This window comes from Abramis brama, assembly GCF_963993115.1.
Source record: "Abramis brama genome assembly, chromosome: 15".
Lineage (NCBI taxonomy): Eukaryota > Metazoa > Chordata > Actinopteri > Cypriniformes > Leuciscidae > Abramis > Abramis brama.
Genome location: NC_139977.1, coordinates 26,856,617 through 26,870,110, shown reverse-complemented (window position 1 = coordinate 26,870,110; position 13,494 = coordinate 26,856,617). Strand labels below are relative to the sequence as shown.

The 13,494-nt window shown below is 34.4% G+C and overlaps 1 protein-coding gene across 22 annotated transcripts in view; it reads right to left on the bottom strand.

Moving 5' to 3' along the window:
• Positions 1-13,494, bottom strand: part of nedd4l (NEDD4 like E3 ubiquitin protein ligase) — a 74,045-nt gene that overhangs the window by 9,578 nt on the left and 50,973 nt on the right. For 12 of the 22 annotated variants that reach the window (XM_084136136.1, XM_084136126.1, XM_084136127.1 and 9 more), the window contains 3 exons: positions 7,696-7,893; positions 5,222-5,299; positions 275-329 (listed from right to left, as the gene is read on the bottom strand). In XM_084136136.1, the coding sequence (XP_083992262.1) occupies positions 275-329; positions 5,222-5,299; positions 7,696-7,893 (331 nt within the window). Of the gene's footprint in view, positions 1-274; positions 330-2,230; positions 2,246-5,221; positions 5,300-7,695; positions 7,894-13,494 lie in introns of all 22 variants that reach the window. The other 10 variants (XM_084136125.1, XM_084136129.1, XM_084136130.1 and 7 more) reach the window with 1 other exon arrangement.

Genomic DNA, 13,494 nt, shown 5'->3' with positions numbered 1-13,494 from the left:
TTCTACTATATTTTTGATCAAATAAATTTAAAAATCGAACTGATGTCTTTTAAGCATTTATAATTTGTATATATATATATATATATATATATATATAATTATTTTAAAAAAAAAATATTTAATTATTATTATTATTTTTTATGCATAAAATTAACATGCTGAAATAGGTTTTCCAATTTTTTTTCTGCTGACCCTAGCAAGCCCGTGGACCTCAATTTAACCCCCCCTGCTCCAGATGTGTCTGCTTATTTCGTCAACAAATGAGTGTCCTTACTGTGGTCAATGTAAAAGGTTCTTCCGTCTGCATGCACTCGTTCCTCCCACCCAGGCTGTGGAGATTCAGAGAGAGAAAGAAATATGTTAAAATAATCCAGATGAGACCACCAGGCCTGATAAACCACTCATTCACCAACACAATAACTGTAACAGATAATGTGATGGGAGAAAGGAACAGAAAGATATGAAGATTCCTCAGTTCAGTGTGGGAGAGCTTCCACGACAGGGTTCCACTGGCATGCAGAAGAGAGTTTGTTACACACTCTCGCTCTGACAAACACACACTCGCATTAACATACTGTCCCTCTTTTGAGAGCGGAGACCCCGAGACCTGCAAACCCACGTCAATACCAACATAACGGGCAACTGCCAGGCCTGACAAAAATCACAGCCAGGGAGACACATCCAACAATTCATAACCCACAACATCAAGGGAAGCCGTTTAACGACCCACACACGGGATCCGGAGAGGGGACAAGACCTTCGTTCACGACTGAGAGACTGTGAGCCAGCAATGAAGACAGGCGCGACACCATGGCTCTCGTGCTGAACGGGCATCAACCAAAACTGGTATTGAATGAAGCACTGACTGACTGGATGGATGGATGGATGGATATGGATGAATACACGTGATGGATGGATGGATGGATGGATGGATGGATGGATGGATGGATGCGTTGGATATGGATGGATGAACGCGTTGGATATGGATGGATACACGCGATGGATGGATATGGATGGATACACGCGATGGATTGATATGGATGAATACACGCGATGGATACACGCGATCGATGGATGGATGGATGAATGCATGCGATGGATGGGTGGATGGATGGATGCAAGCGATGGATGGGTGGATGCACGTGATGGATGGGTGGATGGATGGATGCAAGCGATGGATGGATGGGTGGATGGATGGATGGATGGATGGGTGGATGCACGTGATGGATGTATGGATGGATGCAAGCGATGGATGGATCGATGGACGGATAGATGTACATGATGGATGGATGCACGCTATGGATGGATGGTCAACACAACCAGAAAGAGATACGTGCAGAGAGAAATATAAAGAAAAACAGTACACAGGAGGAATGACATAGAGAGAGATGAACCGAGACAAATAGAAAACTGAAAAATAGAGCTTAATAGAAGGGTTCTGGAAGTAAAAATCCAAGGTATCCAAGGTTATGGATAGTAAGTTCAGCAACAATGTCTTTCAAAACACCTACTAAGAGTTCTGGAATTGTAGAGTGAATGTAGCTTTTACATTAGCATATACCATCACTGCAATTTAAAGCAATGGTTCTTATCTGGTGGGTCGCAAACCAAAAACCTGTATTTCGTTTCAAATTCATTTAGCATTTATTCAATATTTGGCCCAGTTTTTCAATCCATGTGTAAGATAAATCAGACTTTTCCTGCCGTTTCTGCATTTACAAACCAGTAAATTTTCCTATTCAGGCAATATTATTTTCAAACTTTTGCATACTGTTTGACCTACGCAGGTAAATAAAAATTAAATTAAATAAAGAATATGCGGTGTTCATTTATTGGTACCAGTTATTTCGATTAATTAATTAATTACTGTAATTAATTAACCTTTGTCTTTTTCCTTATTATCAAATATTTTTTGACTCTGAAACACATGTTATGATTTATCTTGTTGGTTTGGTTCAAGGCATAAAACTTATTGAAGAATATTCTGAAAAAATACTTCTGGAACCAAGGCCAGTCAATATTGAGCTCTATAGAGAGACTGATAAACAGACTAAAAAAAAAAATCAGAACAAGAAAAGCAAAGACTAACAAAGATGACTAATAGAAAGAGTGAAAGATGGAATAAAACAAAAGGGGGGAAAAGGCACAGTCATCCATGCCAGCAATGATAAGAAGGGGTGGAGAGTTCGGTGGGCAGGCAGGAAAACACGCAGGCAGAGAGAGGACCGACCTCCTCTGGAAGATTCTGCCACAAACAGCATCGAGCGCAGAGCGCATCACGTTCCCCCACGCCACCGAAAGACCAGAGAGAAATCACACACACACACACACACACAACCAGCTTGTGAGACAGCAGCACTACAGTAAACGTTTAAAAAAGAAGAAAAATCATAACAAAATGTGTTAATATATCAGTGTTGTTAATGTTAACTACAACTAAAAACATTGTTGTAGTTAACTGAAAGCAGTAATAAAATAAAACAAATATTAGATAACCTTAAACGAAAACTAGTGATGTTGCTTTGGCAATTAATTGAAAGAAGTTTAGGTTGAAATACTAAAATTTACTAAAACTAATTAATTAAAGCTAAAAAAACAAAAGCCAATTCAAAATATTAATAAGTACTTTAATATTACATAAATAATACTAAAATAACTAATGGACAAAGGTGGAAAGAACAGTATATTTTAGATATTTTATATGATATTTGATTAAAAAAATGCAATCTTTTGAAGCCACAGCAATGCATATTTTTGCATATATTAAAATGTTCTTTTTTTTAACATGCATATGGAAATTTCAATATTACATGAAATCATGCATGAAAATAGATGTTTATTAGATAAGTCCCTGTTTGCAGGTTAGTTCCTGGCACGTATTCCCACTGAAAACCTGAGAAGAGAAGGTGCGATTACCAAACATCAGAATCGAAGTGTGTTTCAAAGGTGAAAAAAAAAAAAATCAGTTTCTTCAGAATCTTATTATGCAAGATGCATATTGCACCAACTCTTTCTTGGTTAACGAAAGATGCGTCTCATACACGCATAAAAAATAAAGTGCTCACTGGTGATAATTTTGTGCTACAAAATCACCAGGGACGCATTATTTCCAGGGTTCAAAATTAATTTAAACTTTTTTTTACATATATTTATAAATATAAACATTACTTTAAATAAAAATATATATTTTCGTCTTCTCATCAACAGGATTATTTATTATTTAGAATATTTTTTGCATATTTGCAAAAGGTTCTTGTGATAAGCCAGACTCTGAGGTGAAAAGAGACTTGTCGTAAAAATGAGCAGTACGAATTATAATTTTGCCTCTCATATTTCCATTTTTATCCGCTTAATTTGAGAAACATTTCACGTATGTTGACACATGGGTTGCGTTTAAAAATCAAAATAAATTTACTGACATCACAGATCGGAATTTGTTGCACATGTGTAAACACAAAAATCCACACAAAATCAGATTTTTTCGCATCCGATCTGAACTACTTCCAAATGTGGCTTTAAATCAGATACTGTACATATTCAATATCTGGAAATATGACCTGCGTCTAAACACGTACATCCGATTCCCTTTTGAATTCCAAGCCAACACAAGGTGAGGGTGACATGTTTGGACACAAAGATAGCTTGTTAATGTTGTATTATGAAGTGTTACATTATGAATATTTATGTGCCTGTACGTGCTTGCACTAAACCTCAGCTTTTTTTCCCCTCTATAGTTAAGAGAATAAAAACTGGTTTTCAACCTCTGAACCATGGTTCGCTATTGAAAGCTACATTATATTTTTCAGCAATGAGGTGATAACTTCACTGTAATTCTCTCTCTCTCGTTTAATCATTCGAATTCATTACAAAAAACTTACCATGTTACTTTATTTCAGAATTCAAGGTCTAATGAGCCATAGATAAACTAAACTAAAATGAGTTATTTTCCAATCTATATCTGTTCAGTCAGATTTTGCGCTGCAAAAATCCATGACAGCTTTTAACTTATTTCCATGCTGGGAAATAATCATGGCTACCTGACGTGAATTATGTAAATAATTTTAGTACGGCCATTAAAAACCCGAGGATTAACCATGTCACATAGTAAAGCGTTCAAAAACAGAATTCATTTTTAGGACGCTAAATATTTGACCTCTCGTTGGTTTCATACGGAGAATAAACAGAATATTTGTTTTTGATATGAATTGCTTAATTTAAAAGTAGACACTTTAAGCTTTCTAAAGACATATGTCATGTATGTGTGGCAAGTATTCGCAGAGTTTCGATTCATTTTTGTGATGCGCTTCAGAAAGTAGTTCACAGAGTGAGACGGCAGAAAGCACACCCTGTTTGTTTTCTTTATTTTACAAAAGCACAAAGTTGTGTCGTTACTGTGAGAGTACATTTTCGAATGATGTATTACAAAAAGTATTTTAAGTCGATTTTGCTGCTATATGGAAAAAAATCCACCAAACGAGCCGGCGCGTTCGACAACCCCAGAGGGTTAATGTAAAGATATCAGATACCAGTCTAGCATGTCTAACGTGAATGTAAACAGGCGGGACAATGGTCAAAAGATCCGATCTGTGTGTGCATTAAAGACTTGTAGTGTAAACGCAGCCATGGAGTTCTGAAAAAAATAAAAAATAAACATAACTTCGCTACACGATAAGTCACAACAGCTGTTTCCCTTAGTAAATGCTTTGATTGTGTCTGATTTGAATCTTGCATATCTCTGTTATTGTATTATGTTGCAGTTCCTTATAAAGTTACCATCCAACTGGCAAGCATTGCATTGACTTGCCAAAGGCACTTTTGGCACTTATCGAGGCCAGACTTTAGGGCTGTTCTTAGACAAGTAGAACGATAAATCAAAAAAGAAATGATCTCACATGAGCTAATCTACTGTCAGATTTTTGTAGCATTGTTCTGTGCATCAGTGTTAAATAACTAGGCTTAAGAATGTAGTTTAATAACAAAGAAATCCATGAAACACCACAGCCAAATTCCTGTTGTGTCATTCGTTGCAGCTGTTTTGTCAGACTTAATCCTATTTTTTGCTTTGCAGATTGAATTGGTTTCACAATTCTTGTGTGACATGGCTGTTGATTTCATGATCGTGCATTGCAGTGTCACAAACAAGGACACATGTCAGGCGAGGCTGTTGAAAGAGCTCGGGATTGTGGGTAATACTGCTCAACGTCACTCCTTTTATACTCACAGGAAGTGGGCCGAGGTCACCAGGGTCCAGGGATGCTTTTGTCCTCATGTGAACGGGATACTTTAAGCGTGGATCTTCCTGAAAAGAGAGAAAGAGAAAAGAGAGAGAGGTTGACACATGCTCAGATTTTCCCAGAAGGTTTTATCCTCATTTAGCAGTAAATTGCATTCACTGTCTGCTGCCAAAATGCAGTTCTTCAGACAATAAGTAATTTAGGAATGATAGTGTTTTTTTTTTTTTTCACGTCTCCATGGGGAGATTATGCAGTAATTACACATAGGCCTAGTGAAATGTAAGTCTTCTCGTGGACATTTTAAAACCACTAGCAGAATTTAATAAAGACATACTTTGTAAATCACCATGTACTATTTTAAACAACAGTGAAAAAAAAACAAAAAAAAAAACAGACTTAATAATGCCTGGAAGATAAAAATCTATTTGTTTTCATTTTAAACCAATTACAAAGAACCTCCATAGAGGACACAATACATCTGACACAGAAATGGACAAAGGCGAGTCTGTGCTGGGGGAAATTAGGACGCTGGAGGAAAGCTGCAGTTCCTCTGCCGGCCACCAGGTGGCACAGTGATTCTGAGTGGATCATACATGCATCACCCAGGGCCTCTCTCCAGATACTGAGTGAGGCACTGAAGTGTGCAATTGTGAGCTAGACTGTGTGTGTGTGTGTGTGTGTGTGTGTGTGTGTGTGTGTGTGTGTGTGTGTGTGTGTGTGTGTGTGTGTGTGTGTGTGTGTGTGTGTGTGTGTGTGTGTGTGTGTGTGTGTGTGTGTGCGTGCAAGTCTATTTCCCAAATACCTTTCATGCATCTTAACGCAGGTTAACGAAAAACAACACAAAACCCCCCCAAAAAACCCCAGATCAGATCTAAATTTTAAACATTTGATGAAACAGCAACCACTAAATATAATAATAATAATAATAACAAAATAATAATAATAATAATAATAATAATAATAATAACTTGGCTGTTTGTATTAAGGACTGATTATTGACATACTATTACAGTTTTTATATTTTTAATTAGATTTTATTTTCTGTTTTTATTTAAATTTTATTTTAAAAAAATGATCGTTTAGTTGTTTCTGTTATTTTTATTAGTTCTTTTTAAAATGTCTATATAGTTATTATAAATGTTTTAGTTTATTTATTAATGTTCTAGCATTGAGAATAAAGTCGAAATATTTCGACTTTATTCTTTATTTCGACTTTATTCTCGAAATGCTCGAATTTATTTATTTTACGGATTTTTTTTTTTTTTTACATTGCGGTTCAGGGCTTCCGTAGTATGATAATATGATTCATTAAAATAATATTCATGATTCATTATGCATGGATAACAACAACAACAGCAACAATAATATAATTAATATAATAAAATATAACATAATATAATTATTATTAAATTATATACATTTTAAGTAATAAAAGTATAGTAATGATATATGATAAGAATAATGAATAAAATAATATTCATGATTCATTATACATGCATAACAACAGCAACAATAATATTATAATAATAATAATAATTATTATTATTACACTGTTAAGCTCAAAACACTGCAGCTGATAATGCAGGTGTATAAAGTCATGAGAAGAATCAACCAGTCAAGCTACAGGTCAAACTCCTGATGGTATTTGTATTGTAGTAAACAAATGCTTAGTGATGATATATAAATAGATGACCACATCTGCGCATAAAGCATAGTTGCGTCAGCAAATGAAAATAGCTCCGTTCCAAAACCTAAAGAGCTGTTGTGCTCCAGGAACAAACGTGCAAAATATAGTGCACTTATGACTACAACAGAGTTTGCAATTACCGTGCTACTAAAATAACAGCGTCATACTAGGAATAAAAATAAATAGCACACAAATATTGTGTAGAACAGAACATTTTAATTTGCTATTTGTTAGTGATGTTTGGAAATATTTAGCCAACATTTAATCTCTCTTCACTCATGGCCAGCTTGCATTTGTTTCCTCAGAGCTCATCACAATGCATTCTGGGATTGCCCTTACCGTGAGGAAAACAGTGGCTGCGTCCGAAACCGCACACTTCCCTACTATATAGTAGGAAAAAAAAGTGTGTGTGACAAAAGAATTAGGTCCAAATTCACAGTACTCATAAAAGAGTTGGCAAAAAGTACCCGAATGACCTACTACTTTTGGTGAGATTCTGAAGTGTGCATACGATGGACACTTTACTATCCCATGAGGCCACAGGAGAGGATTTGTGAATGGCAGTGAAGCGACACAACGCTGGTAGGTTATATGACAGTGACAACATGAAGAATGAGGATTACATTCATACTACATGCACTCATACTATATAGAACATACTTTTTTAGCGCTCACCAAAAGAGTACTTATTTAAAATAAGTACACACTCAAGAGAGTATGCGATTTCGGACGCAGCCACTAACTAGCAACAGATTTTGTGAGTGTTTGTCTTACCCATGTAGTGTTTCTGCTGTTGTGGTCAATGAAGAACGGCCGTCCGTTGGGCGCTATTCTCATTTCCCATCCAGGGGGCAGGAAGCTCTGGTTTGCTTTATGCTGGGATTTAGGTGAGCTGTAGGGAGAAGGCTGGGGGGACTGAGGGTTGGAAAACGTGTCCTTTACGGCTCGCCGTATCTGGACGTTATTGGCTCCCTGCAACAGGAAACAGAGTCAACGTTTATCAGACTCCGTTGTTTAGGTTTTACAGCTTTTTTGTGTAACTAATTAGACTTTTTTTGTGCAAGAAAGACTTCTACGAATGGGAAATGTCACAAAATGTAAAAGATTTGGAAAATGCTGAACGTGTTAATGAGACGGCACGCTGTTATTTAATCCCGCTAAAATTTTAATTAGCGCACAACTTTCACCTCCATTTCACCTCTTCTTTTCTCTCCCTCGCTTTTTTTTCCCCCAAAACAAATGTTTCCCTTTCAGCTCCTAAATTAAAATTCACATGGCCCTGTGTAACTGATCATTTAAACACAAACCCATATTTCTTTCTGTAAACTTTCAAACCTTTGTGAAATGTTTACCCAATATTCCACAGATCATCTGACTTCAGATGTGGAAAATGTACCACCTGTCATGTGATTAGTCCTAATCGCTTATCTGACGAATGAATTCTGGGTATTCTTTCCTTCTAAAAGCTAGCAAAGGAAACAAGCAATATAACAGTGTTCCATAAGTGTTAATAACTCTAGAACATGAACTACAATGAATCAGCTCTGAGCTCAAAGTGTATCAAAGTTCAAAGAAATGTAAATTAAAATGGGATATTTTCTTTTTCAAAAGCTTATCGCTTTACTGAAACTTTTATATTCTGCTTCACAGACATCTAGTAAAAAAATTAGAAACAGCACTTCCACAAGTCTACAGCATATAGTTATAACAGCTAAAATATATTGTTGATTATTATCATAAAACAAGCTGAGTCGGAAAGAAGCACAGGGATTTTAATCAATTCCACACCAGGCAGCCCCATGCCTTTTTTGTTAGCTACCATGTTTTTTGCACGGAAGTGTGTGGCTGTAATTAGCAATAATTGCTATGAGAGCAAACAGAAGACACTTATTCCCCCCCATCCCCAACATCTGCAGATTAGCTACAAGAGCTATTGTTTATTCCATTAGAAAAGTCATTCTTCACAGCGGAGGCCATTAGCTCTGACTGAGGCCCATCTTGACAGATTCAATTGTTTGCAATTTTCATAGCAAAGTTCTGGATTAAATTACAGTTTGGGCTTCATCCACAGTATATGTGGTCTGTTGCTGTGGATTCATATTTTTGGATTCAGTCTGTAAGAAGCATCACAAAGAATTCATTTTATAATATATACAAATATTATAATATAATATATTTGTATTATTTTATATATATATATATATATATATATATATATATATATATATATATATATATATATATATATATATATTAACATATTATATAATATTTTATAAAATATATTGTATAACATATTATAATAACATATAATATAATATTTAAAAAAATATATAATATTATGATATATTTTTATTTATAATAATATTATTTATTTTTTATGCTTTTTTAAAAATTAGTGATCAAAATTATTTCCAGTGGTAATCAGCAATTAGTATAGCACAAGACTTTTTCAGGATCACTAGAATTACTTGTTTAAAGCTATTCCCACTAACATGAATAATGTTTTATGGCTATACTTGCTAATATAACAAAAAATATTGCCATAACATTCATCTATCTATCGATATATCTATCTATATATCTATCTCCATCCATCTATATCTATATCTATATCTATCTATATCTATATCTATATCTATATCTATATCTATATATATTTCTCAGAACAAAGGACTATTAAAAACAAAATAAGAGGCAGGTTTAAGGTCAGACATGGATTTAGAGCAATAGAACAGAAGGAAACTATGAAGTCATGGCTGTTTGAGAGATTAAACTTCTTTTTGGCAATGGTGACACTTTGGCGAGTTTCACGATAAGCAAACGGACAGCTGCCCCTACCCCTAGTTTCAGGAGCGTCAACTGATACGAATTCACAAAGCGGGGGTAGAAAACAGCCCTGTTCCCTCCACGCACATGCAAATGGTGATGGGTATATTAAAACTTGATACAAACAACAGCTGCTCAATTCAACTTTGTGATTAATCACGAATAAGGAAAACTCCTGAAAGCCTGTGGCCAGATTAAAAACACATCCCAAGATGTTTTACTATTTATTCAAAGTCTTCAAAGAATTTTTGCAGTTTCTGGGGAGCATTAATAAATAAATAAAAATGCCAAGTTGCCATTCTGACAGTAAATACTACAATAAATCCTCATCATGTGCGAATAGACAGTATGTGTGTGTGTGAGAATCGCATGTGTCCCTATTTGAAGGAAAACAAAAAGAAAGGCAAAAATTCAAAAAAATCCAGTGGTGGATGAAATGCACAAATCAAGTACTTGAGTAAAATGCATAATAATAATATGATGATGATGATAATGATAATGATAGCCTAATAATATATGACTCCAGTAAAAGTATAAGTACTCACTTTTCACTTGAGTAAAAGTACAAAAGTACTTGAATTGTAATGTACTTAAGTATTAAAAGTAAAAAGTACTAAATCGATGAACTACGTTTATTATTTATTCTAGAAATAACTAATAAGATTAATTATTAGTCAGCACTAATAAGAAAGATTAGAGCAGACATTTAATATTGATCTGCAAACAAGCAAACTTTTTATTTTATAACCAAAACTTGTTATACAGTATCAAAACATTAAACATCAATATACTCAAAATATCAATTTAATTTACTGATCATTCAAGAAGTGTCCAAAGAAGTGAAATAATATACCATATACTATTTTAAAAATGAGAAAAAACTAGGTTCACTGGAACGAATCAGCTCGTTCATGAATCGGACATCGCTATCGCGTGGCTATTTCTTCAGTTAGAAATAACGAGGAACGATATGTTTTTATGATATTATGCTTTAGAATGAAGTAAAAGTTTCTCGAAATAAAAATACTCTGATTAAGTACAGATACTTGAAAAATGTTCTCAAGTACAGTAACAAAGTGAAGATACTTTTTTACTGTCCAACCACTGCAAAAATCGAAAATTATAGAGAAAAAGTGAAGGAATTAAATGTTTTCTTCAAAACGTATGCTACAATTATTGGCACCCCTCAAAATTTTTATGACTGAAAATGTTACTCAACTATTGCACTTTTTTGTGAAGTAAGTGATAGAGACAATAAAGTGATAGAGACAATAAACTAGCACAGCTATGTAGGAACTTGGCTGACCAGGGCAACGATCAATTATACAATTTAGTAGGTACTATGCAATATACATCAGAATTCAGCAACTGACCAATCAGAAACAAGTATTCTAGCGAGGCGTCATAATGTGCAAAAATTAGGGATGCACCGAAATTTCGGCTAGCAAAAAATATTTTCGGTTTCAGTCCAAAATGGTTTTGGAGGGCTGAAATCATTGACCGAAACAGATGTTTTGCGCTATTCTGTGCACACAATGTGGATAAGCTACAACAGTTAAACAAGTCAGATGTGTGGACACTAGCTCTGGATTAACAATATTAATTTCTGGATTTGAATCCATAATGATATGGCTTCTTAAATCTAAAATCTTTTAGTCTGTGCTGTTTTCTGTTGATGCGTGTCTTCGGTACCAAGTCGGTACTCAAATTTTAAAAATGTGACGATACCAGCATTTCCCTCTAGCATTTTGTGCGCCGTTGAACGGATTCTTAACCACCTCTGGTTGGCAACTGCGCTCAACATGTCTCTGATTGGTCAATGTGTTCACACGCACAACATATATGTCTGTGATTGGCTACAATGATCAACGCATCAAAAACATGTTGTAAATAGACATTTGTGACATCAATGTCTATTTACAACATGTTTTTGAAGCGTTGATCACTGCAGCCAATCACAGACATATATGTTAAGCGTATGAAAACAATGGCCAATCAGAGAAATATATGTTACAGTTTATTGTCATTTAAATATATATTTCACCAACAAACTGGAGTAGAAACAAATCTGTTATTAAAAAGTTTATATAAAAACTGCCTTATTCCAACAACTCAGTAAGAGTAAGAGTCAAAGACTATTTGAGTATTGATTATTAAATAAGTTTGATATAATAATAAATTGCATTTAAAATATATTACTTGATTATTCATTTATTTTCGTTTTCAGTTTCAGCCCAGATTTTTCATTTCGGCGCATCCCTAAGAAAAATATAATTGAATATCTATATCTGGGTAGTAGATGACATTAACTTAACCTAAGGTACCCAACTACCCTTTTATCTGCATCAGCATTTTCAAGAAAGTATGGCTGTTTGGACTTAGCATTAAGGTTACCTTAGCATTTAGTCTCAGAAACATTTAATAAAGCAAACAAATAACAAAAAAGGGTTTGCTGTCAGCTGTAAGAGAACAAGATGACGACTGATAATGGCATTAAGCTAAATAACGGGATTATTCTTTTTTTCCTTTACTGTAAATCGAAGTGAATTAAATTACTCTGAATTGAAAGGTCTGGAGGTCAGGAAATTGTCTCTCTACTGAATTTGCTTTCGAGACATCAGTCTTTCATATTAAAACTTATCCACGCATAATACAAGGGCTACGACTAATCATTTGCCTCAGCTGTTCATACCTAAAAGAAGCCAGTGGCAGTGTGCAAAGAACGTAATTCTGATTTCCTATCTCGACCAACTGTGTGTGGACATTGTGATTATATTACACTGCACAGTCGCAATGGAAACAAAACAGGTGTGAAACCCAAGTTCAACATTAACACTTGTCTAGCACCAAATGTAATAAACATATGGCAATCAACTGCACAAAATGGTAATCTGAATCTCAATTGTGCCAGTGACATGATTCAAATCAAAGATGCACAAACACAAGAAAACATCTGTCGAGACTCGAGCTTTGTGCAAATAACTTTTACCTCAGAAGTTTATCTAGAAGGAATCTTTTTTTTTCTTCTTCAGAACTCCATGTCAACACATATAATGAACATTCCTCACATTAAGCCACCCGAGTGAAAAAATGAGGGGCAAAATTACAATGTGCATGAAACAAATGACACAATAACCTGCACTGTTTGTCGCTAATTTGCAAGGAAAAGCAAAGCAAAATATGGCATGTACAAATGTCAAAAAATAAAATGAGAAATATTTAATAAGAAATTAGTGTTTTTGAAAGAAATTAATATTTTGTATTCAGCAAGGATGCATAAAATGAACCAAAAGGGGCAGTAGCAACATGTAATATTTAAAAAAATATTTTGTTTTTATTTAAATTACTACACTTTTGAACTTTCTATTCAAAGAATCCTGAAAAAAGTATAATGTTTTCCACAAAAATATTCAGCAATCACAGCTGTTTTCAACTTTGATAATAATAAATGTTTCTTAAGCACCAAATCAGCATATATGAATGATTTCTGAAGGATCATGTGACACTGAAGACTGGAGTAATGATGCTGAAAATTCAACTTTGCCAACAAGGGATTAAATTACCTTTAAAATATATTAAAATAGAAAACAGCCATTTTAAATTGTAATATTATTTTTAACAATATTACTGTTTTAAATGTATGTTTGATCAAACAAATGTAGCCTTGGTGAGCATAAGAGACTTCTTTCAAAAACATTAAAAAATCTTACCGACGTTTGTGTAACACTTGACACTTGAAACTTT